Source organism: Rhinolophus sinicus, linkage group LG07 (assembly GCF_036562045.2).
Source record: "Rhinolophus sinicus isolate RSC01 linkage group LG07, ASM3656204v1, whole genome shotgun sequence".
In the NCBI taxonomy this organism is placed as follows: domain Eukaryota; kingdom Metazoa; phylum Chordata; class Mammalia; order Chiroptera; family Rhinolophidae; genus Rhinolophus; species Rhinolophus sinicus.
The window spans coordinates 49734079-49761999 of NC_133757.1; the positions used below are offsets into that span (position 1 = coordinate 49734079).

The 27921-nt window shown below is 34.2% G+C and overlaps 1 protein-coding gene across 2 annotated transcripts in view; it reads right to left on the reverse strand.

Annotated features, from left to right (window-relative positions):
* The window catches only part of MICU1 (mitochondrial calcium uptake 1), a 180341-nt gene that overhangs the window by 100776 nt on the left and 51644 nt on the right, over nucleotides 1-27921 (reverse strand). For both annotated transcript variants that reach the window (XM_019745859.2, XM_074339573.1), the window contains exons 3-5: nucleotides 27308-27476; nucleotides 19842-20004; nucleotides 14383-14426 (exon numbers count right to left, since the gene is read on the reverse strand). In XM_019745859.2, the coding sequence (XP_019601418.1) occupies nucleotides 14383-14426; nucleotides 19842-20004; nucleotides 27308-27476 (376 nt within the window). The remainder of the gene's footprint in view (nucleotides 1-14382; nucleotides 14427-19841; nucleotides 20005-27307; nucleotides 27477-27921) is intronic.

The window sequence follows — 27921 nt, forward strand, 5'->3', positions numbered from 1 at the left end:
TTCTTTTTCTAGGTGAAAGAATCAATGTTTTTACCACTACTGATTATCTGCTACCTAAATTTAAAAACTTCATTTTGAACTTTGGCGACTTAAATCGATCAGTGCTGAAAAGAACTGTCCTGAGCTCAGCAGCAGTCTTGGTTTTAGTCACATGGGTTATTAAAAGCTATCACTTCATGGAAAAACCACCTCACATATAAATTTTGAAAAATATGCTAATGTAGTATTTCAACTTCTCCCATTTGGAAAAATTATTACCAAAAAATGCATCAGAAGAACAAAATTAAGTTTCACTCTGAGGATTGCCATATATACCCCTGGTTTACACTGTTATAATAACTATTACCCCCCAGGAAACCCTTTAGATGAAGAATTTTTAAATCATTTTTAAATCAAACATTTATAGGTATCTCATGAACACCACTGACAATTAAAAACATTTCAAGAATTTAAAAATTACAGTTTGCATATTCTATGCCAGGCTTGTGCTAAGCACTTGAATTATTTAAGTCCCCACTGCAATTCTATGAGGTAGGTGATTCTACTGTAACATTTTACAGATAGGAAAACTGAGGTTTAGAGAAGTTAAATAAGTAGCCTAGGAGACAATGCTATAAAGTGGCAGGACAAGTCATGTTCTGACTCCGGACCCATGCCATGAACCATTATATGTTATATATTGTATCACACGCCTAGAAATACATCAGGTATCTATATGGTTTGCAATTTCTGAAATTGTTAATGGGGATCGAATATTTTTGTAACAAAACATAGTTCACTACTATAAAATATTAACCTTGGGGCTCAGCTTGTATCAACTTAGTTGTCTTGAGGTTGAAGAGGAAAGTCTAGCTAATGATGGAGGAGCACATCATATTTTTATGCCTTGACTTGTTCAACTGCGTATTTTAATCATTTACAAAATGAGTATTACATCAAGAATGTAATCGTCCTTTATATTCTTCTTAATAAATCTTAATCTATAATTGGAGAAGCTTTTTATTTAAGTTTAAAACTTTTAAAAATACAGCATGGCAAAGACAAATATGCAAAGCATTAAGTCTCCTTACACATTTTCTGCAACCAAAACTCATCAATAGAAGTTTAGGCTGAAAATCCATTTTTACCAGAATAGGAGAAATAAATTGTTTTGAGTAGCTTTCGTAGAATTTTATTTGTGTAGCTTTAAAACATGCTAGAATGTTTCTGCTAAAATAATAATAAAATAAAAATTAGTCTGGAACTAAGTATTCTCATGCCAAAGTGAACATCAAGTCTTATTTCATGATGAAAAGCTAAACATGAAGGTGTCAGAAATGTAATGGTTAGTCATGTTGATGTTTTCAAATCAAGAATGATAAATCAAATAGATTCAGTTGACCCCAAATTCAAACACAACAGAATCTAAAATAAAAATGTATTTAAAACATCATAAAAGAAGTCTGAATATTTGGGACAACCAAGTAACTACATTTTCCTTGGAAGCTCTTAATGATTGTATGATTGTTGCTTTTTTCAACCTGAATAATCAAATACATGGGTTAAATCAACAGACTTCAGTAGTGGTGGAACTGAGAGACTGGAAAGAGACATTATGGATATTCCTCATAGCAATATAGTAAATATTTGACACCATTCATAAGCTGCATCTGAAGTACAATACTCTATGCTACCAGAAAAACAAAGTGAATCCAGCCTTTCCACAGGCAATAGGAACGGAGCATGCAAAGGACAAATCCCTGTAAGGAAGCAAGCAAGAAAGCCCCCTTCTACTGAGTAAACTGCTCATTGACCTCTGGAAATGTAAAGGATTTATACTAGTGTCACCAGAAAAAGTGGTATTTATAGAACCCAATATATAAACAATTCCCCTACAACTTATTCTAAGAAAAAAAGTTCATTATTTTTAATATGAAAAACGTATTAACAAGATATCCTTAAGAATACAGTAAAACTTGATTTTGAATCCTTGATCAACAAAGAATACTACTTTCAATAGCCAAAGTTTAAAGAAGACTGGTGCTCTTTTGTCAATAGTGGTGGCTGACTACTCAATGCTGAGGAGTCCAGAGACTTCCAAGCACTTAACCAATTTCTACCTCTTTTCTCTTCTCCTCACTCTTTAGGAAGGATGGACATCTATCTGAGGCAGGTCATTTTAAATCTTTAAACCTTAAGCTATACAAGTATCAAAGAAGAGGAAGCATTTTTAGCTGCTCCTACAAACTGTCCTGCCATAATTAGAGAACGAGAAGTTGCTGTCCCCAACCACAGGTGTTAGCATCTCATCTGACTGACTCTCCGTAGCACTATGGCTGTGCCACAGCTACTCTAAAATAGAATCTCTGGGATTAGAAACTTTGATAAGGGGATTATCAATAAATTATTTTCACATAATTGTTTAAGTATTTATTGGTTTGTATCAGAATGTAGTTAATGGCAAAGATAATCTACTATACCAATAACAGGATGACTGATTTGGGCTTTTGGAAATGGGACTACTGAAAATATATCCCAATTGAAAAACAAGGAAGCACAGGAAAAATGTTCTATAAAAACAAAGAGCACTCTGTGTTCTTCATTAATTATATCATTAATTATTTTAAACCAAGAGATGTTCTAATTCAGTTTAGTTTATATTTTTATTAAGAAGTACAAGAGTAATATTTTTAAAAAATGAATACATTTTAATAATCTATTAACTACAATTAAAGCGTCTAAGCCTTTGAAGATCAATTTGAAAAATACTTAGGCATGTTCTTGAAATTCTTTTTTGTCAGCCTACAATCTATATATTCTCTTTCATGGTTTTCTGCATGTATTTATTTGCTAGCATTTCCAGATTCAAGTTGTTGATTAGTTCAGAAAAGCAAAATAATGAAATCTTTCTAAATTTTCCATCTCTTTTCCCTTAAACCATTTTATTGAGCAAAGTGCAACTAAGCAACTGCTTACCTGTATTTATTATGTAAGAAATTTCAAAAGAAATAAACCTTAATTTTTCCCTTGAAGTTCTTGTTATCTCACCATTACTGTTACAGTTCAACTAGGAACATGGCATGCCAACCAAGACTATTTAAATGACCCAATTAACTGAGTATCCCTTACACAACATAGTGATTAAAACCGTTTCTTGATCTTTTGTGTGACACAGAATGTTAAAACTTCCTTTTAAATTATGCTAGGTACTATATTCTCAAGGACTTGTGCAGTGTTTGAACTGCCATATTAAAGATAAAGTATGTTAATTTAAAGTGACAGGAATGGAATCATTCTCTGAAGGGAGCAGGGAAAAGACATAAGCATGCACTGAACTGCATGTCCCTGAAGCATTATTATGGATCTGGGAACATTAATTTAAAGCACATGCTGCTAAGTCAGTACCTGCCAGAAATCCTGATCAGAAGATGAGAAAAGGAAAAAATTGACATTGTTTGATTATAAGAACAAAAGCTTCAAAATTAAATATATATGTCACAAAATATTATAACATATAAAGGATCAACTAAGATCTGTAATAAAAAAAAATCACTGAACACCTGGAAAGAGAAAATGAGGAATACATAGAACTGTATAATATCTGCTAGGTAATAAAACAAAAACCAAAACCCCAACAACTCAATTCTTAACCTCCCCATGATGAAACATACAATTATAGAAAAACTTCATATTACTATAAAAAGAAAACAAATAATTACCTGTTTCTTAAAGAAAAGGGAAAGCAAACATTTCTTTTTTTTTTTCACGAGTGGTCAAAGCATTTCTTTAAGGTTTTCCATTAGGATATCTCACTATAATTTCATGGATATATTTTTAAACTTCATGGCAAATTCATTGCTTTACCACCCATACTAACATGTAGGCAGCCAATCTCGGACGAGTTCAGAGGATTAGTTATTACTCTAAGGATGAGTTCAGAATTACAATTAGAAACAGGCCTCCTGCAAATTATGTTGCACTGAATAAAGTCCTATTCACATTAGTAATAAAAAGCTATAGCCATTATGGAGACTGGCATTTGATGAAGCAGTTTAGGTTAGCTAATTTAGCTGGGTACCACACCAATATCTTCAAATAGCAAATGATTTTAAACATATTTTTCAAGAAATTAACTTCACTGTCTGTGAAATAAAATTTGACCTGAACTTATCATACTTCTCAAACCAAGCTTAGTAGGCATGCTAAAGAAGTATCTGCTTTTAGCAATTTATAAGCCTAAGGCTAGGACTGATATGACAGGGGTGAGATGATTCGCTGTGAACATAGGACAGCTCAGGTCTGAGACATCAAACCAGAGGTCTCTCTTCAGTTCAAGACCAGCTATTTAATCCTAGCCAATTGCTCATTATAGAGATAGCACAAGTAGATTTTTACACCTGATAACTGGAAAGGAAAAAACCATGGAAAGAGCAATTATGCAGAAGGTATGCTGTTCTGTAGCATTTCATACAAAACAAGAAATAAGATAATATATATGACAGCAGCTAACTCCTTTCACAAACTGAGTAAAGGGCTCAAGGTCATGCAACATAGCTGCAATTTGTAAAGCCAGATACTTTACCTACTGTCCTGATTTTACTGAGAAGATAAATGACACTCAGAAAAATTAAGTGGTCTCTTGCCCAAGGTTACCCATTAAGTATGTAGCAGAGTCCATATTTTAATATAGGATTGTCTAGAATCAAAGTCACACTTTTTATCCTATCTATTTATTACACACTAAGAAGTACAGCAATCCAATCCAATTTTCATACTCAATTCAGCTTATAACATCCATCAATCATTTACTGAGATTCTCAAAATGGAAATCCCTTGGAAAATATTTCAGACACCAAAGCTAGATTTTCTTAGGACTATGTTGTGTACACTAGAGCTAAAATTGCTAATTTGTAAGAAGACAGAAAAATGAGAAAAGGGTTTTAACATAACTTAAAGACCTTTGGATGGGAAAGAAGATGAAAAAAAATCTGACAATAAAAATTAAACAAAAAATTGCAACAGGTGTCAAAGGTTTCTTGAAACACCGAATCAGTTCCTGAGTTCACTTTGGTAATGTAACTGCATTCTAAACTTTGGCTCCTCTGAAGACTGACTATAATGAGTAGCCCCATTCAAACAATGTTACATTTAACACGCAACCAATCAACATTTGAAAGAACAAATAGTTTAGTGTGTAGCAGCAACATTATTTTCTCTACTATCTTGATTACAATGAGCCAAGATCCAATTTTTCAAATACAGATGACAGTGCTGTCTTTAAGGGTGATGGCTTCAACATCTGACAAGATACAACATCCATCTATGATGAAAACACTTCATAAAATGGGTATAGAAGGAAAGTACCCCAACATAATAAAGGCCACATACAACAAACCCTTAGATAATATCATACTTTAATGGTGAAAAACTGAAAGCTGTTCCTCTAAAATCAGGAACAAGACAGGAATGCCCACTGTCACCACTGTTATTGAATACAGTATTGGAAGTCCTAGCCGCAGCAATCAGGCAAGAGAAAGGAAGGAATGAAAGGCATCCAAATTGGGAATGAAAAAAATTAAATTGTCACTTTTTGCAGATGACATGAGTTTTTATATAGAAAACCCTCAAGACTCCACTAAAAAACTATTAGCAACAATAAACAAAGTTGCAGAATACAAAATCAGTGCACAAAAATCCATTGCATTTCTATATACTAACAATGAAATTTCAGAAAAAGAAATTTAAAAAACAATTCCTTTTGCAATTGCAACAAAAAGAATAAAATACCTAGGAATAACTTTAAAAAATATGTGAAGGACACCTATACACTGAAAATTATAAAACATTATTAAAAGAAATTTGACATAGAAATGGAAAATTACTCTATGTTCATGGATTGGAAGCACTAGCGTGGTTAAAATGGCCATATTACCCAAAGCAATATACAGATTTAATGCAATCGCCATCAAAATCCCCATCATAGTTTTTAAAGAAAAAGAAGAAAAAAACATCAGATTTGTACGGAATCACAAAAGACCATGAATAGCAAAAGCAATTCTAAGAAAAAAGAACAAGGCTGGAGGTATCACACTCTCTGACTTCAATTTATACTACAAAGTGACAATAATCAAAGCAGTATGGTATTGGCAAAAAAATAGACACATAGGCCAATGGAATAGAACTGAGAACCCAGAAATAAACTCACATATGTATGGGCAGATAATTTTTGACAAAGGAGCCAAAAGCATACAATGGAGAAAAGAGAGCCTCTTCAATAAATGGTGCTGGGAAAATTGGAAAGTCACGTGAACAAGAATAAAACTAGACCGCTTTCTGTCACCATTTACCAAAATTAACTCAAAATGGATCAAAGACTTAAACATAAGACCTAAAACATAGGGACAAAACTAAAGGACCTTGGGTTTAGAGAAGATTTTATGAATTTGACCTTAAGGTAAGGAAAGTAAAAGCAAAAATAAGTGAATGGGACTACATCAGACTAAAAAGCATTTGCACAGCAAAAGAAACCATCAACAAAACAAAGAGGCAACCAACCGAATGGGAGAAGATATTTGCAAACACCTACGGTAAGAGGCTAATACCCAAAATATATAAAGAACTCATACAACTCAACAACAAAAAAACAAACAATCCAACTAAAAAACGTACAGAGGACCTCAACAGACACTTCTCCAAAGAAGACATATATATGATATAGCCAACAGATATACGAGGTCAGACAATTAAGTTCACGAACTCATCATAGAAAAAGTGCTACGTACCTCATTGCTGACTATCACTACAGTCACCTTCAAAGTACTCCCCTTGGGAAACTATGCACTGACGCCAGTGCCTAGTCCATCCTTCTAAGCAATTTTGGAACTCTTTTTCTGGAATGGCCATCAGAGCTGTTGTTGTATTACCCTTGATGTCCTGAATGTCATCAAAATGTCTTTCTTTGAATATTTCCTTTATCTTCGGGTAAAGATAAAGGGGGCCAGATCAGGTGAGTAGAGAGGGTGTTCCAATACAGTTATTTGTTTACTGGCTAAAAACTCCCTCACAGACAGTGCCGTGTGAGCTGGTGCATTGCTGTGATGCAAAAGCCATAAATTGTTGGCAAAAAGTTCAGGTTGTCTAACTTTTTCATGCAGCCTTTTCAGCACTTCCAAATAGTAAACTTGGTTAACTGTTTGTTCAGTTGGTACAAATTCATAATGAATAATCCCTCTGGTATCAAAAAAGGTTAACAACATCGTTGCAACAAGTTTGCGAAATAAATTGTCAGATCTCGTATGAAAAGATGCTCAACTTCACTAGCTATTAGGGAAACGCAAACAAACGAGATATCATCTCACACCTGTTAGAATGCCTATTATCAACAAGACAAGGAATAACAAGTGTTGGAGAGGATGTGGAGAAAAAGGAACCCTCATTCACTGCTGGTGGGAATGTAAATTGGTACAGCCACTATGGAAAACAGTATGGAGGTTCCTCAAAAAATTAAGAATCGAATTACCATACAACCCAGCATTCCCTCTTCTGGGTATCTACCCCAAAAATCTGAAAACGTTTATCCGTAAGATATATGTACCCCTATGTTCACTGCAGCATTATTCACAGTGGTCAAGACATGGAAACTACCAAAGTGTCCTTCGATAGATGATTGGATAAAAAAGATGTGGTACATATATACAACGGAATATTTAAAAAAGATGAAATACTGCAGTTTGTGACAATATGGATGCATCTTGAGATTATCATGCTAAGATAAATAAATCAGGCAGAAAAAGTCGAGAACCAAATGATTTCACTTATATGTAGGATATAAAACTGAAAGGAACAAAGAAGACAAACAAAGAAACAAAAACTCATAAACACAGACAACAGTATAGTGGTTACCAGAGGGTAATGGGGGAGAGGGGTGACAGAAGAGGGTAAAGGGGATCAAATATATGGTGATGGAAGGAGAACTGACTCTGGGTGATGAACACACAGTGCAATATACAGACGATGTGTCATAGAATTGTACACTTGAAACCTAAATAATTTTACTAACTAGTATCACCCCAATAAATAAATAAATAATTTAAAAAAAGTGATGGCTTTAATAAAATTAAAAAAACACACACGTAGTTTTCAAAATGCCAATTGACACTTGTAGCATATAAGAAAATAATGGAGCAAATAACAGAACAGTAAAAGCGAAATTATGATTTCTACATTCAGGTTTTAAAATTTGTATATCTCTTATTTTCCTTCTTAAAAATGAAACACTATGTGGTTGCTGAGGTTCGTTATGGGTTTCTAGGGGTACATTATCAAAGGAGAAAACATTAACTTCAATACTCATAACAAAAAGAAAGTGAAACATCAAGTTTTATTTTTTGTATAAACAGCATTAAGTAAGGTAGTAAAATAAAGTGACTATCTGACAATGGCAATTTCTATTTACAAACAGATCATATAGACAGTTCAAATAGCTTAAATATATGAAAGGTGGTATAGCATAGCACTTAAGATGGTGAACTCTGGAGCCAGACTATCAATATGGAATCCTGGCTCTACCACTTACTAGCTGTATGATCTAAGCTCAAAAAAAAAAAAAAAAAAAAGGTTAAGTTACTTAATTATTATGTTCTTCAAGTTTTTTATTTGTAAAATGATAATTAAAAATAATAGCTATCTAAATGAGGAGGTTAAACGAGTTACTATGTGTAAACACTTAGAACAGTGCAAGGCACATAACCAACACTCAAAAAGCCTTAACTGTTCTTTTTCATGTGATTAGTATTGGTAATAATTACCTCAAGAGTTAAGCATTTGTCATTTAGAGATTTCACTTTTAATTGGAATAATAAAACACTGACAACAATGAGTGCATACGTTAATGGGGCTTTAAAAAAGGGCTAAAGCACCACCCCTAAAATAATATGTGACTAGGAAATATCTGTGTAGGATGTCAGGCTTCAAGGAATTGAAATACTTTATGCATTCTCTTGGAGTCTGTTATAGTTTTTTTAAAGCAAGAATATCCCATCGACTCTAAAGATGGGATTGATAGTGCGAATGAAAACATGGATCAAAAAAACATGGAGTGAAAACAATAAAATTTTGCCTTCATATTCACATTTCTGAATAGAAAAACCTGAAAATATACCAATTTATTAAGAATTCAGACTTGGAGGGAGAAACCTAATTAACAATTCAGAATTCATAAGAACATCATAACCTGCAGTATAAATTGGAGCAGAATTAAAGCAGTTCAAATAAATGTAAAAATTCATCAAATTCTGTCCCATGAATATTTCAGTTCCCTCTCTCCTAATTTACATTTCCTTGATCTGCAATACATTTCATTCTCAGAAGACAGCAAATCCCTTATATAACTTACTATATATGTCAAGGAGTAATAGTATACTTGACCTTATTCCAGACTTATATTTTACCTGTAATATGAAGTAAATAATCACAACTTGAATACAACACTAAGAGCACTAGTTAGCAATGAAAAGAATTCAGTTATGTTAAAACTTTGATTTTTAACTATGGCTCCCATCTTTTTTTCTGCTGATCATCTTTTCTGTGTTTATACACTGTAATCAGCCCTTCCCTCTCTAGGCTTTAATCATACTGTTACCTGAATGGGAACAGTTTTCATTTTAATTTGATATAAAGTGTTTTTCTGTTACATGCAAACAAATATTCTGGTATGTATCATAAAGGAGATGAAAATAAAACACACAGTAATTCTTTCTTCCAAATTGGAGAGATTCTAAGATGACTGTAATTACAAATAATGAAAAAAACTCAATCTGAGTTTCAGGAACCATTTCTGAAATGTTCAGGAGAGGCTGGGGGAAAGGAGAACTTGATAAGTTGGAAAGAATAAAAAACTATTTTCTGAAATATAAATACATTGTGGAATGGTTATAATGGACAATTAGTTTCAATGGGCAATTCCTTGTTACTGGAAAAAAGAGCGTGAACTTTAATGTTTTTGGAAGAGAAGAGGATTACACAAAACCTCTGGAATAATATTCTTTGCTTAAGAAATAATTCTAGCTAGATCATGACGTTTTCTACTGAAACTTTAGAAAAAACATGATGGCATTTGATCTGGAGAAAGTTGTCTATTACATGCACTAGAAACAGAAAATACAAAACATAATTTCTATCTTTGGTATGCTGAGGAAAAAAAGGAGGGGTAAGAGAAATGGGAAAGTGAAGGGTATAAACCACACCAATGAAAGACAGCAACTAAATAATTAAATGAAAGAAATACTTGAAGATTATGTAATATAAAGGTTACATTTAGAAATTATGCTTTGTTTCATAGACCAATTAGATGACAAAAAGTTAAACCCAGAAGAAATATAGTTTTCATTAAAGAAATAATAAAAAATTCATGAAATAACTGCATTAACAAGTCATAAAAAAGAATGCATGGACGTTGCGGGGGGAGGGGTTTTTATTTTTTAATCTATGACATATTACACTAAAACAAAAGTCAGACCATATTTCATATTACCATCTGTATAATAATGCTAATATACTATTTATAATGATTTTCCAATATCCTCTAAGAGAAAAATTTTAAGTCTTTCAGGCTGAGGTTTTTAAACTTTTAAACCTAGTCTGAATATTTTTTAAAATACCATTTATGTACAAAATATATTCTTAATACTAAAGGCCATTGACTATAGCTTCTTTATACACTGCCTGTGTTAGTAGATAGTTTTGAAATGCATAAATGAAACAAACACTAATGTACCTCATAACTTGTACAAAGGAAATTGATAGTATCCTTACAGTAACGGTACATTAACATAAGGTAGTGATGGGCTCTGGAAAAAGATCCTCCACAAAATTTAAAAGCCGCTTAATCAAATTCAGTTTCATTGACTATCAGTTGAAACAGAAATGTGTCGTTTACTTCTTCAGGGAATTTTCTAGTCAAACAGAATAGGAGAAAAGATGATAGGTATCAAAGCAAGAAATAACTATCCAATTATTTGTCAATAAGAGTTGGGCCATTCTTTCCTACTTTGCTTCTGGTGGTTGTAGGAAATTCAACTATAAATGAGAAAAGATCCCATGAAAATGATACTATTTCTATTCCTAATACTATTTCTAATGCATTTGTTCTTGCTATCAATGACAGAAAGTACAACTCAATTAGAAGTCAATAAAATAAGATGGTGTGTATTACTGGTCAAAATTATGGACTTTATTAAATGGTATGTCAAAAGTTAAAACATGGGGGATAAGAGGATGGGAGTCAATATGTCTTTCTAAGCAGTTCATAACTATTATAGTTTATCTTCTAAGTTAAAACAAAGAGAAAGTTACCCATTTAAAAATCAAAGCAAGTTTGAAAGGAAATTCCTCTAGGGTGTTAGGTTTCTACTGTTTCTGGCCATCATGTATAAAATTTACTATAATTACCACACAAATCTGTTTTTTTTTCCCCAACAATTCAATAATTGTTTTAGGATTTATATACTCTAGAAACTGCTACTTAAGAATTAGATTGAGAGAACAAAAGAGTCATGAAGACCCAAAGGAAAATAATAAGATCTATAGTTGAATAAAAATTGATCCTTATAGTTATCAAGTGAAGGATTTCATACTGGCAAAAATCCTTGGAAAACTTCTAAACTGACTAAACACAATGCATTTTGCACTCTTCATTAAATTAAGGCTTAAAAACCGTATCAAAACTACTTTCTTAAACTCCGTATGAAATAAAAGACAATTCATAAAGACATACACTAGAGGTGAACTCAGTTTAAGAATCCTATTTAAGAAACATAATCTTCACTCCAAAATAAGACCTCAAGAATATATTTGATAGAAACTAAATAGGAATTAAATGAAGGTATTAAATATTCATATCATAACGTGGATGAAAGAGAAATCTGTGTGCACTTTTGCTAGGGGTCAAGCTGGCTAACTCAGGGTCACTGGCTCAATTCTACACCCATTTTGTTATTCTCTTTCATACATATTATACATTGATATATCTCAATCTTGCTTTTCCTACTCTGATTTAAGAATTTAATGCTTCAGTGCACAAACATTTGCAATTTATAATCTGTTAAGTCTGCCTTCCAAAGACAGAAGCACTGCCATTTACATCTCCATAGCAAGGTGGGTACTCAAATACTTTTATGCTTAGTGCATTTTACTCGTTATTTTATAAAAATAAGTGGATATCAGAAAAATGCAAATGACACCAATGATGAGAAATGTAGAGCTTATACATTTAATACAACTGAAACAAAGGAGAAGCTCATCAGTCTTGCTAAAAGCTGCAAATTTTTAACATCAAGCAGATAGTTACTGGCCAAAACAGGAAAAAATTAAAGAGCAAGTATGAAAAATGAGTTACCATTAGGGATCTTGTATTTGGGAGATCTCTAAAAATGGAAAATCCTCTTACAACATGTAAATTAGCTTTTCAACTTCTTTATATTTCCAGGTTTATATATGTACAATAGGTGACTGAATTTTCATTCTATTCTGGATTTTTTTCAGTGAACAAAAAAAGGGATTTGTTAAATTGATTCTGCCATGTTACTGACTTAGTGAGTCACACCTCCAAGGAATATGTAATTGACTAGTTGACTTTTTCCAAGTCATCAAACATTTACTGGTTACCTCCAGTGTGCCAAGCATATACTGGATTCTGAGTGACACACAAACAGATAAGACAGGGGTCTGACCTGCCAGAGACTCTGAAATCAAACCTGACATCAGAGACTACAAGTAACCCCTACCACAGATATGGTGCTTTATGATACACAAAGCACAGATGCCAAGGATCAGCAGGAAGATGTGGCTATCCCAACGCAGAGCCAGGACTGGGAACCTCAATGTCAAGTTCAATGCCATTTCTTTTAGATCCTTGTTTCTTTTAGGATATGTGACTTTAAAAAGAAGATACCCACAGATGGAGGCACTGTGCCACCTGAACGGGAAAGGAATTTTTAGGCTAGAAGACGTGGCTGAGATCTTTCAACTCTTAAGACAGCCCCTCATCTTTCCAATTGTGCAAAAGACCTCCGTGCTTGCATCCTCACCTTACCAGTACACGGAGTTTACATCATGACGCAGGATTGACACATCCCTGTGAGATCAGTTTCTACTAACCCTGACCTCTACCCATCTAGACCCTCTTGTGAGCCTGCCTTTTCCAGCCACTTCATGATTTTCTTTCTGATTTCTTTCACTTTAGGCTTTGGAGAGCCATTCCTGGCTCGCTCTTCTTTCTTCCTCCTCTTTAAAATTGACCTTTTACTTTTCTTTCTGACCCTGTGTAATATGTTCTTTCTCTTTTTGGAGAATTCAGCCTGAAAGGGAAAAACATGTTTAACTAACTGCTTTGAAATACTAAAATTGAAAGTTTCATTTTCTATACTTATGATTTATTATATGATTTATTTAGGCATAAAATAAAGAATTGAAAGTAAGTATAATGCAAATGTGTATGTAAATTTTGGGGTGGTCTTCATAATTATTATAAAAGTACTAGTAAGGATTTCCATAATTTTTTTTATTAGTTTCAGGTGTACAAAACAATGTAATAGTTAGACATTTATCATTTATATCCCTCACAAAGTGATAAACCCCCTCCGCCAATCTACTACCCCTCTGACATCGCATATAGCCCGTTACATTTCCACTGTCTCTATTCCTAATGCTGTACTCCACTTCTTGTAAATATATATTTATATATATATATATATATATATATATATATATATATATACACACACACACACATATATATAAAATTGTAGTTGACATTCATTATTGTTCAGCATCAGCTTCAGGTGTACAGTGCAGTGATCAGGCATCTACACCATCCCTGAAGTGGTCTCCCTAATAAGACAAGTGTCCATTGGATACCCTACAAAATCTTTACAACATTATTGATTATATTCCCCAAACTGACTTTCGTATCCCCGTGGCAATCTTGTGGTTACCATAATTTTTTAGTTAAGATTACTGCTATATAGTATCAAAATTTGAATCAGAGGTGTGTTTTTTTAATAAGAAATGTAATATATTTTTAATAAGAAAGGTAATATTTATAAGAAATGTTAACTTTTATGATGGCTTTTTAAAACTCAAATGTCACCATACACTGAATTAGCCCTTGATATAAAAAGTAGGCAACCCATGAGGATTCCGTTGCACGGAAAAATACAAGAATCAAGCAGAAAGTTCTACTTAATTCTTTCTGTAGAAGCATCTGTAGGCACTTACATGCCTCCCAACCTAAGCAACACACTTTTTTGATAAACAGGGATTCAGAAATCTCTTACAGATAATTCTAGGAACTTTAAAATCTTCTTAGTAAACAGGATATACACTTAAGTGTCATAGTTTGCTCACCTTTCCATCAAAACGTTTTATTATATATTGATCCAGGCCCAAGTCTGTAAAAATAAAAAAACAGTATTTAGTCACTGATTATAACTCACATGAAACATGAAATGACAGCTCTCAGTTTTGTTTCCAATCATTTAATTAAATGTACAAGATGGTATTGCCACACCATTATTCAAAGGCCACAGGAATGAAAATCTTGTCCTACTTTAAGACATAAAGTATCAGTTACAGAAGATACCTTTTGAACCCTCATACACTGTTGGTGGGAATGCAGACTGGTGCAGCCGCTATGGAAGGCAGTGTGGAGGTTCCTCAAAAATTTACGAACAGAATTACCATATGACCCAGCAATCCCTCTCCTGGGTATCTACCCCAAAAATATGAAAACATTTATCTATAAAGACACGTGTACTCCAATGTTCATTGCAGCTTTATTTACAGTGGCCAAGACATGGAAACAACCAAAATGTCCTTCGATAGATGAATGGATAAAGAAGTTGTGTATATATATATATACACAATGGAATACTATTTGGCGGTAAGAAAAGATGAAATAGGACCATTTGTGACAACATGGATGGATCTTGAGAGTATAATGCTAAGCGAAATAAGTCAGACAGAAAAAACAGAGAACCATATGATTTCACTGATATGTGGTATATAAACCAAAAACAACAAAAGAACAAGACAAACAAATGAGAAACAAAAACTCATAGACACAGACAATAGTTTAGTGGTTACCAGAGGGCAAGGGGGGTGGGGGGTGGGAGATGAGGGTAAGGGGGATCAAATATATGGTGATGGAAGGAGAACTGACTCTGTGTGGTGAACACACAATGGGATTTATAGATGACGTAATACAGAATTGTACTCCTGAAATCTATGTAACTTTAATAACAATTGTCACCCCAATAAATTTTAATTAAAAAAAAAGAAGATACCCTTTTATTTTACATATGAGAAGTGAGGCCCTGAGAGGATAAAAAGGGTAGAATTTCATATGCATACCTATTCAACACTAGAGCCAAACTAAAACCCTAGACTCTTCCTGTGGTGGTGCTCTTTTCATTCCATCAGGTACTAATGACCTCTAAATAAGGTGAGGTATTAGTTCAATTTGAATGCGTAATAATTTCTTTTTGTATATATTTTCAGTTATTTTCTCAGTGGTTAATCTAGGGAATTACAATTAGCATCTTAACTTGATAATCTAGTTTGAGGTAACATTAAAACACAATTGTTGTTGTATGAATTTGTCTTTTAAATCATTATAGGAAACAGAAAGCAGTTACAAACCAAAAACAAAACAATACTGGCTTTTATATTACCCTGTGTAGTTACCTTTACTGCTCTTCATTATTTTTTAATTTCTTTATATGACTTTAAGTTACTGTCTAGTATCCTTTCATTTCAGCTTGAAGGACTCCATTTGGCATTTCTTGTAGGGAAGGTGTATTAGTAAAAAACTTCCTCGGACTTTGATCATCTGGAAATGTCTTAATTTCTCCTGTGGGACTCCCATTATGCATATTTTGGTACACTTGATGGTGTCCCACAAGTATCTTAGGCTCTATTCATTTTTATTCATTCGTTTTGTTTTCAGCTCCTCAGACTAGACAATGTCAATTGACCTATCTTCAAGTTCTCTGACTCTTTTATCTGCCAGCTCAAATTTGACGTTGTATTCACCTAGTGAATTTTTTATTTTAGCTACTGTACTATTCAGCTAAAGAATTTCTACTTGGTTCCTTTTTATAATTTCTGTTTATTTATGAATATTCTTTTTATTAACACACTGTCTGTTTCCTATAGTTCTTTGTCCATAGTTTCCTCTAGCTCTTTGAGCATATTTAAGATAAGCGATTTAAAGTAAGTACACTGCCTAGGATTCCTCACGGATGGTTTCTGTCAATTTTTTTTCCTGTTAATGGGTCATACATTCCTAATTATTGGTATGCCAGCAGCATGCAATTTTTTACTTAAAATTGGACACTTGAAAAAAACCTTTTTTATTAAATTTATTTGGGTGGCATGGTAAGTAAAATTCGATAGGTTCAAGTGTACAATTCTGTAATACATCATCTATATAATACATTGTGCATTCACCACCCAGAGTCAGTTCTCCTTCCATCACCATATATTTGACCTTCTTTACCCTTTTCTACCCTCCTCCTCTTAACTTCTGGTAACCACTAAACTATAGTCTGTGTCTGAGATTTTTTTCTTTGTTTCTCTTATTCATTTGTTACTTTCAGTTTTATATCCCACATATGAGTGAAATCATTTGGTTCTCAACTTTTTCTGTCTGATTTATTTCACTTAGCATGATAATCTCAAGATGCATCCATGTTGTCACAAATTGCAGTATTTCATCTTTCTTAAATATTCCATTGTATATATGTACCACATCTTCTTTAGCCAATCATCTATCGAAAGACACTTTGGTTGTTTCCATGTCTTGGCACCGTGAATAATGCTGCAGTGAACATAGGGGTACATATACCTTCAAGAATAAACATTTTCAGATTTTTTGGGTAGATATCCAGAAGAGGGAATGCTGGGTTGCATAGTAAATTCCATTCTTAATTTTTTTGAGAACTTGCCATACTGTTTTCCAAAGTGGCTGTACCAATTTACATTCCCATCAGCAGTGTATGAGGGTTCCTTTTTCTCCACAACCTCTCCAACACTTGTTATTCATTGTCTTGTTGATTAAGAGCTATTCCAACTGGTGTGAGGTGGTATCTCATTGTGGTTTTGATTTGCATTTCCCTAATAGCTAGTGAAGTTGAGCATCTTTTCATATATCTGTTGGCCATTTGTATGTCTTCTTGGGAGACGTGTCTGTTGAAGTCCTCTATCCATTCTTTAAATGGATTGTTTGTTCTTTTGTTGTTGAGTTGTATGTGTTCTTCATACATTTTGGATATTAGCCCCATATTTGTAGTTTGCAAATATCTTCTCCCATTCAGTTGGTTGCCTCTTTGTTTTGTTAATGGTTTCTTTTGCTGTGCAGATGCTTTTTAGTTTGATATAGTCTCATTCATTTTTTTTGCTTTCACTTCCCTTGCCTTTAAGGTCAAATTCATAAAATCCTCTCTGAACCCAAGGTCCATTAGTTTAGTACCTATGCTTTTTTCTATGCAATTTATTGTTTGAGGTATTATGTTTAGGTCTTTGATCCATTTTGAGTTAATATTGGTATATGGTAACAGATAGCATTCTAGGAGAAAAGAAAGCCTCTTCAATAAATGGTGCTGGGAAAATTGGAAAGCCACATGCAAAAGAAAATTGGACATTTTAAATATTACAAAGGGGTAATTATAGAAATTAAATTTTTCCTGCTTCCTAGGATTTGGTGTTGTAACTTGTTGTGGACTACTGTCATCACTTTGTTTAGTGATTTTTCCAAACTATTTTTGCAAATATTGTATTCCTTGTCATCATTGAAGTTTCTGTTCTATTATCTAAGCAGTTAGCAAATGACCTGACAGAAATGTCCTTAAATGCTAGAGACAAAAAGAATGAAAAAAAAACAAAAAACATCCCAACTCTCCTAGTGTATGCAGATTGCCTCTGAGCTGGGGCCTCCCTTTGATATTTAGCTGGACCTCTTACAACTCTGCTTAACATTCACCTATTTCTTATATGGAGCAGAAAGATCACTGAGAGGTACAAGCGCACTCAAGTCCTTTTTGAGCATGTGTTTGGCCATGAGCATGCACATTGCACTCTGGATACCCCTGTATATGCAGTAGCCCTTCAAAGCTCTGATTTCCTGAAATGTCTTCTTCCTCAGCTTCTTCCTTCCTAGGGTTTTTGGTCTGTCTGCTGTTTGTCCCATCTGCCCTCTCTTGGTCCGGCAGCTATGGGTAATATATGTCTTTAAAGTTTTTCAGTAGATGACACCTGGGAAGCCACTACAGCTTGAGGTGGGTGAAAAAAAGGGCAAACCTTTGTGCAAGATGCCAGATGAGTCAAAATGTACAACCATAATTTTTTTGAGAACAAAATCTGTATTATCCCCCACCACTGAACTCTCCATCGCCAATAAGCCACACTAGGAATGTACGCTGCCATCCGCAAGGCCGCTGCTGAGATGGGAAATATAGTGTGGTAGGCAGGTAAATAAAAGGCCACAGTATTTTCATATCAAAATTTAGCAGCCTCTTTCTCTATTAAGCACTCCCTGGTTGCTGTAAGTTTTTTGTTTTATTGGATTCCAAGAATTCCAAAAATAGTTGCTTCTCTCCATTTTTGGCAGCTTAACTGTTGCTTCAGTGGAAGGATTAATTCTTGGAGCTTGCTACTCCATCATTTTCCCCACCATGTCTCCTGTACACATTTGTAAATTGTTATATTTAATTTATAATATTAAACCATTTATTAACTTTCTTTTACACCTCATTTGTTCAGGCTATTTCCTCTACATGAGAAATCCTTTCCACTATTCTTTGTCTGACTTTTATCCAAACTTAGACGTATTCTCTAGAAACCATCTCCAAACTTTCAGATTTAGCTAAGTGCCTCTTCTTTATATTGGCACAGCACCTTCATTTTTTAACAAATCACTACATTGCTGAAATTACCTGTTACTATCTCTGTCTCCCTCACTAAAGAGTAACTTGATGGCAGGTACCGTATTTTGCTGTGTATAATGCACTTCTGTGTATAATGCGCACCCATGTTTTTGGCCCAAACTTTCAGGGGAAAAGAAATCTTTCATTTTAATTTTTTAATTCAAATTTGTATTTGTTTATAGGTACTTATTTTTTGTATTATAAAGGAATTTTAGCATTTGTGTTTTAACATATGATGGTATAAGAAATTTTCTGTAACAAATAATTACAAAACACATGAACAGATACAAGGTACAAGAAATTTTATGTACCGGTAACAAATTTACAATATTTACGCATCATAGAAGGCCAAGAACTCTTTGTTTTTGCAAGTTTGTCATAAGTTCAACAAAACTGATTATCGTATTCCAGGGTATTATTTTGCATACGGATATCGTTACTGATTTCTAGGGTTACACTTTTAACTCATAAGCATCAATAAAAGAATTAAAAACATTTATATAGATATGTAATTAGTACTACCCATGTATAATGAGCATCCTTATTTTTCCCTCACAAATTTGGGTAAAAAAGTATACATTGTACATGGCAAAATAGGGTACATGTAATTATTGTCTTCAGGAACATTCTCATTACAGGAAATGAACCTCTCAGCCATAGGAATACAATGAGCTTAATCCTTTACTCTGGTTGAGGATTACCACATTAGACTTGTAGGCTCCTTTTCTATACTCCTACAGCCTATCATAATGCCTGACATTCAGTAACTACACAAGTAAATATATTTATTGCATAAATCTATAAAGTTTAGGCAACACATAGAAACAAAGGAGCATATAACAAAATAAATATCACATATTATTTTTCACTTTAGCAGCTTACGTTCTGGTTGCTTTTCATTGGGTGTTATGGATCGCACAAAATCTTCTGGAGTCATAAACACTTCAGATTCACCATGCTCGCTGATTACTTTCAAAGTGGCAAAATATCGGAAGATTTTGTCTGGTGTGGAATATGCTCGAATCCTGTTCTCATATTCCATTACCTAAAATTGGAAATTCAGAGTATTACTATTAAGCAAGTCTCATCTCATTTTCATATTTGGTGTCTTAATTTTTTGGAAATTTTATTAATATCATTTTTTCTATAACTGAATTTTTATTTTATGTTATTTTATTTTAATTTTATTTTATTAAATTTATTGGGGTGACAATTGCTAGTAAAATTACATAGATTTCAGGTGTACGATTCTGTATTACATCATCTATAAATCCCATTGTGTGTTCATCACCCAGAGTCAGTTCTCCTTCCATCACCATATATTCGATTGAATTTTTAAATAATATATATAAACTTGAATTTCAAAAACTTTTGAACCTCTTTTTTCCAATATACCATTCATACTCCATTGGAGGGAATACTTGTGTAACTTTTGTTTAGAATATTTTTTGAAGAATTTTCTAATTTCTTAAATCATTGAAAGCTAGCAAAATTGAAAAATGTCATACAAGAATTCAAAATGTCTCAGTAACAGGGTATAAAGCCATATATATATATATATATACACACACACACACACACACACACACATATATGTATATATGTGTGTGTGTGTGTGTAGCCTATAGGCTCTCAAATACTAAGTTTTTAGAAAGGGATTGATTTTACTGTTTTTACTTCTACATAATTCCCTGAATCCTGAAACCAAACAGACTTGGGACGTCAGAGGTTTGAACAGCTAACAGTTTTTCAAACACATTAAATGATAGCATAAAAAAATTACAGACCATGGAAACTCAATTATTAACAGGTCTGAAGTAACAAAACTTTTACTATTTTATTTTTACAAAATCAAGTAAGACATACATTTAACTAAAAGAGTGTAATGTTAATACGAAAGCACATTTTCTTATCTGGGATCCAAGTCCCCATTCCGTGCATGGAATATACAAAATACTATACCTTCTACGTAATACTCTTTAAAAAATTCAGGTATTAGAGAAATCTTTTTCACCAAAATACCAACTACATTAATACTTTGGTGAAGAGCTTTCTCTCACACCTAAATTGTATACGGTGAGATACTCAACAATAAATAGTATCATAGATAACTAGTTAGAAAACGTATCAAGGCAATATGATCTAAAAACGCATCAGTTCAATGTCTCTAAAGTAATTCACTCATGTTAAGGAAAACATGATTAATGTTTTAATTTGCCACATGAACACAGCTATTACTGTAACTGTTCGGTCCTAGCTAGGTGGTCACTGTGAGGTCACTTACAATAGCTGTTTAACAGTAGCCTTCATTCCACCACATGTGCTTTCAGCAACTGAGAAAGGACTAATGTGTAACTATACATGACAGGAATCTTTCTAATGCTCATTGGCATTAAAATTTGAATACTAATTTCAGAGGAGATTTTATCAAAAGATTTGGCATGGGGCAAACACACTAGAGAGCTTTTCAACCCCTCAGCAGCCTTGAGACTTAGCTACAAGTCTTTAAGGCATTTTATATTATACTACAACTATCTGCTGGGTAAGACTGGCTACAGAAGAAATGACTTTCTTTAGGCCACTGTAGGCTTATTCTTCTGAATAACAACAAAAAAGAATCGGTTTGTAACATTTACGGTATAAGCTGTAGCTACTGCTAAAGATGGCTTTGTGAACTAAAAAGTTAACTCAATCATATACAAGACAAAGGTAGAAAGATAAAAACTTAAGTCAATGATTTGCAGACTGAAAATCAGATTCCGTGGTTGTTATGAGTCACTAAATTATGCTGTTTAATATTATTAATTAGTTTTAGTTTGAAACAATAGGTCAAGGAAAGTAACACACTTTTGCATTCCCCATTGGTAGAGTTTAGTACAGACATACTGTATAATATATATTTTGCTTTTTCCCACTTAGAATGTATCTTGGGAATCATTCCATATCAATTGATATGGAGCTGCCTCCTTGTAAGTGATCATATTAAAAGAAACACTAACAGATTATCATATACAGGGTTCAGAACACAGCATCCAAGATAACAAAGGCTTGGAAGCTAAGATGTGTACGAACTGTTGAAGGATTCTGGAATGTTTAGCCTGGAGAAAAAAATTTACTAAGGGAATTATAAAGTTACATCCAATCATTTATTTAAAACATTCCTTAGCATCATTAGTTGTCTTCAATAAAACTACTAGACTTTAATTGGATCAAAACTCAGGTACTGTCACCTCAATAAATTTAATAAAATTAATTTTAAAAGAATGAAGAGGAAAAGGAGGAGAGGGAGGAGGAGAAGAAAAGAAACAAAAAAAATTCAGGCATTATATTTCCTAACTGCACCAAAGGGTAGCCAAACAGTAGTTGCAACCAAATAATGGATGAGGGAAAGTGTCTCTTTATAAAGTATTCCAATTAGTAAATGTAAAAGATCTGATAAGATCAGAATATCACCATTTTGCAACTCCAGTGAATTAACAAATCTAGCCAATGAACATCAATCGCTGCTAATATCACAGAAAGAAAAGCCACTAGACATTAAGTGCCTCCTGATAGTCTCGCCACAATGATCAAATCTGAGTCTGATCAAGGCTCAGAATCCAGTTGCCAGTATTCAGGTAACACAGAACACAAAGGAACATGCTGAATTTCACTGAGAATAAGTATCAGTAAAATCCTGACAGTAGGAAACCTTATTTAAGGATGAAATGGCCTGGGTTCTGTTACCAGTAGATTACAAGACATCATCAACACAAAACAGGCAAGATTAAACTCTATGTCTAGGGATGCACATTTGGGTAATAAAACTATAAAGAATAAAAGGAAATGATTATAAAAATAAATTTATTGGACTCCTATACCTGTGTATTAGTTTACAGTAAAACAATAATTTAAAAAAATTCAGATGTGTTACATAGTGTTGAATAGCAGAACTAGACTCATGGATAAAAGTTACAGATAAGATTTCGGTCCAATAAGGAACCTCTAATGGTAACAGGATTCCAAAAGGTGATAGAGGTCCCCAGCATAGAAAGTACTCAAGTGAAAGATGAATAAGCAAGTTAAGGTCACCATTATGATTACCTCACCTAAGAAATAGAGGATGTGAAAATCATAAAACAACTAAAACCTTGTACTTAACAGATTCTGTCATCTTTTAGTTTATTGCTACTTTACTTCACAAAACAGACAAACAAAAAGCAGATGAACCAATAAAACGTAAGTCAGACTTGAGTTTGAAGAAGAATTAAGTACTCTTAAATATTTTCTGAGATTTGACAACTTTAAGGAACATGAACCAATGATGAATGACACTCCTCCATTTTCAATGGCAGAAACAAGGGAAAAGAATATAAAAAGGCTGGTAGTACTAGTGGTACAAGTTGGTACTAGTGATTGCGATGAATATCTCACTTAATCAGATGGTGTTTGAACTCTACTCCTTGGCTTCTCTGTTGAATGAGCTACTCATTTGTGGGTCCAGGAGCAGTTAATACATGGTCCAAGAGGACTGACTAATACTGCTCCCATTGCCAAATGACATCCCCCCAAAGGAGTATCTATCTCTAATGGGCGAGAGATAAGATGAACAGTTGGTGCCTCTACTTGGTTTTTAGTCCATTGCACCCAATGCACAAGCCTCTGATTCAAAAACCATGTTTTATTGTTTGATTCAGTTGGTCTACACAAATGGGGTGGAGAATGGGGGAAGAATGAGCTTTTCTATTGTCAAAAGGGACAGATCTTCCCCTGGTCCTGACATCAGTTCTATGGTTCAATTTTGGTATAATGCCTAAGGAAAATCAAGGCTATAATATCTTAAGGCCAAGTGAATGCAAGTGACAATGAATCCCATGAACCTTGATGTCAGAAATAATGCATGGCTTAAATGCAGACTGCATTCAGACCTTGGAAAAGGTAGCAGGCAGAAAGATCATGTAAATAAATTATGGGGCTGGCACATTTTCTCTCAAGAGGTGATTTATTAACACTCAATCTGTACCCTAACAGTTGCCCTCCATATTAGTAATTCCCTCTCTTTATTCTCTAGCGAATTTTGGCCCTTCAAAGTAATGATTATCTATCACAGGATGTGCTCTTAAAGTTCTGGCAATTCCAAGTTCTATGACACTAGTCTCATCAAATAAAAAGCAAATCAATTTTTGGCAGCAAAATTAATCATACATAATAAGATTTCCTAAACTGATGTTCTTAAATGTTACTCAAGGTAAGTCCCAACATAAAGAACTTGTTTTTTCTTTCATAGTGTCTTGTTGACAGTAAAGGCATATTTATGGAAGTTTCTTCTCCTATATATTTTGCTCATGCTGAAAAAAATATCTGCGGTCTAATCACCTTGATGCTTGATCATTCTATTAAAACAAGCTATTAGTCTATTAGGATAGGTTAAAATGCTATTACAAATAGACCCCAAAATGCAATCGCTCATATAAAAGTGTATTTATCACTCAGGTAGAGCCCAGGATGCATGTTCTACGTTGGCAGGAAGCCTCCAGCTGCGAGGTGCGTCCTGGGTCCCCACAGTGGTACCGGCAGGCTGGGGTTGTGGGCCCAGTGGTGGCAGGGTGGACGGGCCAGGCGGCCAGCACCACCCGGACTCACACCTTCCACAGGCTAGCTGAAACCCCTACCTCACTCCCACCCCATGCCTAGCGTCCCTACACTGGGGCTGTGTGACCCTCTCTGGCTTGCAGCACCGGCTTGGCACATTTTGTGACACTAGCTCCTACTCGCAGCTGGGGTATCCGGGACTTGGATTTCCATCCCCAGGGTCCTGATCTGCCCCCACCCCAGGTCTGCTTGTAGGGCGCCTCTCCCCTCCCTCATCTATCTTCAACTTCCTCTGTTGGCCCAGGGGCAGTGTGAAGGGAAGTCTAGGACAGGTTACAGCCTTTGTTTCCCGAGCCTCTAGGAAACCCCAGGAGACCCCACAAAGGGTCCAGAACAGTCAGGGTAGGAGAATCCCCAGTTCACTCCCAATATATGTGCTTGGTAGAAAACAGGTCCCTCTCACTTCTACGGATCATAGCCCTGGAAACTATACCCCTTGGAAAAAAAATTCTTGGGTATCAAACCAAAGGCACAAGCAATAAAGGAGAAAAAAAAGACAAAGTGGACTTCATGAAATTGAAAAGATTTTGTGTATCAAAAGACAACATGAACAGAGTAAAACAGGCAATCAACAGAATGAGAAGAAATAATTGCAAATCATATATCTGATAAGGAATCAACAACCAGATTATGTAGAGAACTCCTAACCTCAACAATAAAAAACAAACAAGAACCGAGTAAAAAAATGGGCAAAGGCTGTGAGCAGACATTTCTCCAAAGATGATACACAAATGGCCAATAAGCACATGAAAAGATGTTCAACAGCACTAATCGTTACGAAAATGCAAATGAAAAAATGGGAAGTAGGGTCTCAGACATTGGTACACCCATGTCCACAGCAGCTTTAATGACAATAGCTAAAATGTGGAAGCAACCCAAGTGTCCATCAGTGGATGAACAGAGGAGTAATATGTGGTATGTACACGCACAACAGAATATTATTCATCCCTAAAAAGGAAGGAAATTCAGACATATGCTACCACATGATGAACCCTGAGAACATTATACTAAGCGGATAAGCCAGTCACAAAAATGCAAATACTGTATGATTCCATTTGTATGAGGTTCTTTTAGTATTTAAACTCATAGAGACAATGGTGGTTGCCAGGGACTGGGGGGAGGGGGTAGTAGGAAGATGCTATTTAATGGGTGTAGATTTTCAGTTTTATAATATGAAACTGAATATTTAGTTACATATAATATTTTTTTCTTGGATATTTGAAATACTATATGAAAATCAGGAGAACATAAAAGAACAAAACCAAAAAGTATAAAATGAAAACTGAGGATGTCAAAAACAGCATGTAGAGACTGAAGCAGTGTGGCATCGCAGGGAAAGAATGTAAATGAGACAGCAGCTAGAAAACAATGTGTGACCAAAACTGCAGTTTATTATTTAATTAAAGATAGAACAATCTTTAATATGTCTATGTAGACTACGTAAAAGAATGACTAGACAAAGAGTAACTGAAAAAACAGCATAAAGAATAAGTGTTGAAATAGGTTCTTGGGGAGACAGGATAACATGTGGAATTGTTACCCTTGAACAGGGAAAACAGCTCTTCCACTGCAACGTTAGCGAATGAAATAAGAACTATTTCAAACATAGATTAGAAAGGTTTTATAGCTATGGGACTTACAAACGAATCACACTGATAGCTTTCATTTTTTTCTGTGAAGTACGAGATATGGTCATTTGCTGAGCATATCTTTCTAGTGGGAATAGAATATGGAAGGTTCAAAAATAAATGTTAATTTGGGTCATTTTAGTTCTACTTTGTAAAAGTTTTACTCTAAATGAAACTGCTGGAGCAAGATAAATTTGAACTTTCCCTGAATTCACTCAGGGCAAAAGATTAAATAAATGTATCGTTGTGGAAACACTAGGATATTTGACAATTAACTTGTGATATATATAACGTTTGTTCAAAAAAATGGATTTGAGAAGTGAGAAGACACGTTTAAAAACTTCATCCAAACAAAGGGAAGATCCAAATTTTCTCAAAGGAACTCTTCTTGCAATACATACCTACCACAAATACACAACACAGAAATAACTCAAATTATCTTCTTGCATTGATTAGCTGTATGTTAGCAAGTGAAGGCAATTTCATGAATTTTAATGTTAACATGCAAACTAGCTAATAAATTCACCCTTTTGACTTTTCATTCATTACTCATGTCTGCTGAATTCAAATGCCCAATATCACAGGCATTATTATAGTGAAACTGGAACTTTTGTGAGGTAGAACTGTATAAACAGCAGGTTGTGTTAAAGGTATAGAATGCTGACGTCATTTGAAGGTTATGCTGTCCTCAAAATTAGTTTATTTTCTGAAAATATTTGTATATTTCCAAAGAAATTTTATTCTGCTTTTACAACTTGGCATCATAAATCAGTAACACCATGAAGAGAACATTGAACATCATAAAGATCTGGAAAGCAAGAATCACCTTAAGTAGTTGAATTGAAAGAATGAAGAAAATATATGCTAATCCTGATTACCAATTTTAGATCTTTTTCACCACGTCCATTAGCATCACATTCCAAGAGTATGTTTGCCTTAGAACATGATGGAAAAGAGTGAAGAGGTGAATAACTATTATACAAAGTGAATGTGAACCATGTGAAATGTATCATAAAAGAGACTCAACTGCATTATTCTAATCTTGGATTAACTACAGGTCTGATTAACTTATAAAACTGTGTTCCATACTTTTCTGTCTCTGAATCCAGAACGTTTCTTCTTTTTCTCTTCTGGATGAGGCTCAAGACAAACACTTGCATCCTTTTTTTCACCACCTTCCCCTTCATCTTTATTCTTCCCTTTATCACCAAGTTCACTCTTTATGTTGTTTACAGGTGGTGAAGATTCTGCAAGGGCTCTGGATATACAAAAAAGGAAATCTGTATTAATCATAAAGGACTATCACATTAACCAAATAAAGATTTTCAGATACAGCTTAGCAGGAGCAACGGCAATGAAATTTGTGAAAAATTCTACATGAAGAGATACCTCAAAAAATTAGAAATAGAACTACCATATGATCCACCAATCTCAATTGTGACTATTATCCAAAAGAATTGAAAGCAGGGTAATAAGGAGATCTTGGCACCCTCATGTTAATAGCAGCAAGATTCATAATATAGCTAAAACGTGGAAGCAACCCCAAATGTCCACTGACAGATGAAAGGATAAAGAAAATGTGGTATATACATAGAATAATATTCAGCCTTAAAAGTAAAGGATATGACACCAAAAGTACAGGCAACAAAAGCAAAAATAGACAAGCAGGATTACATGAAACTAAAAAGCTTCAGCACACAGCA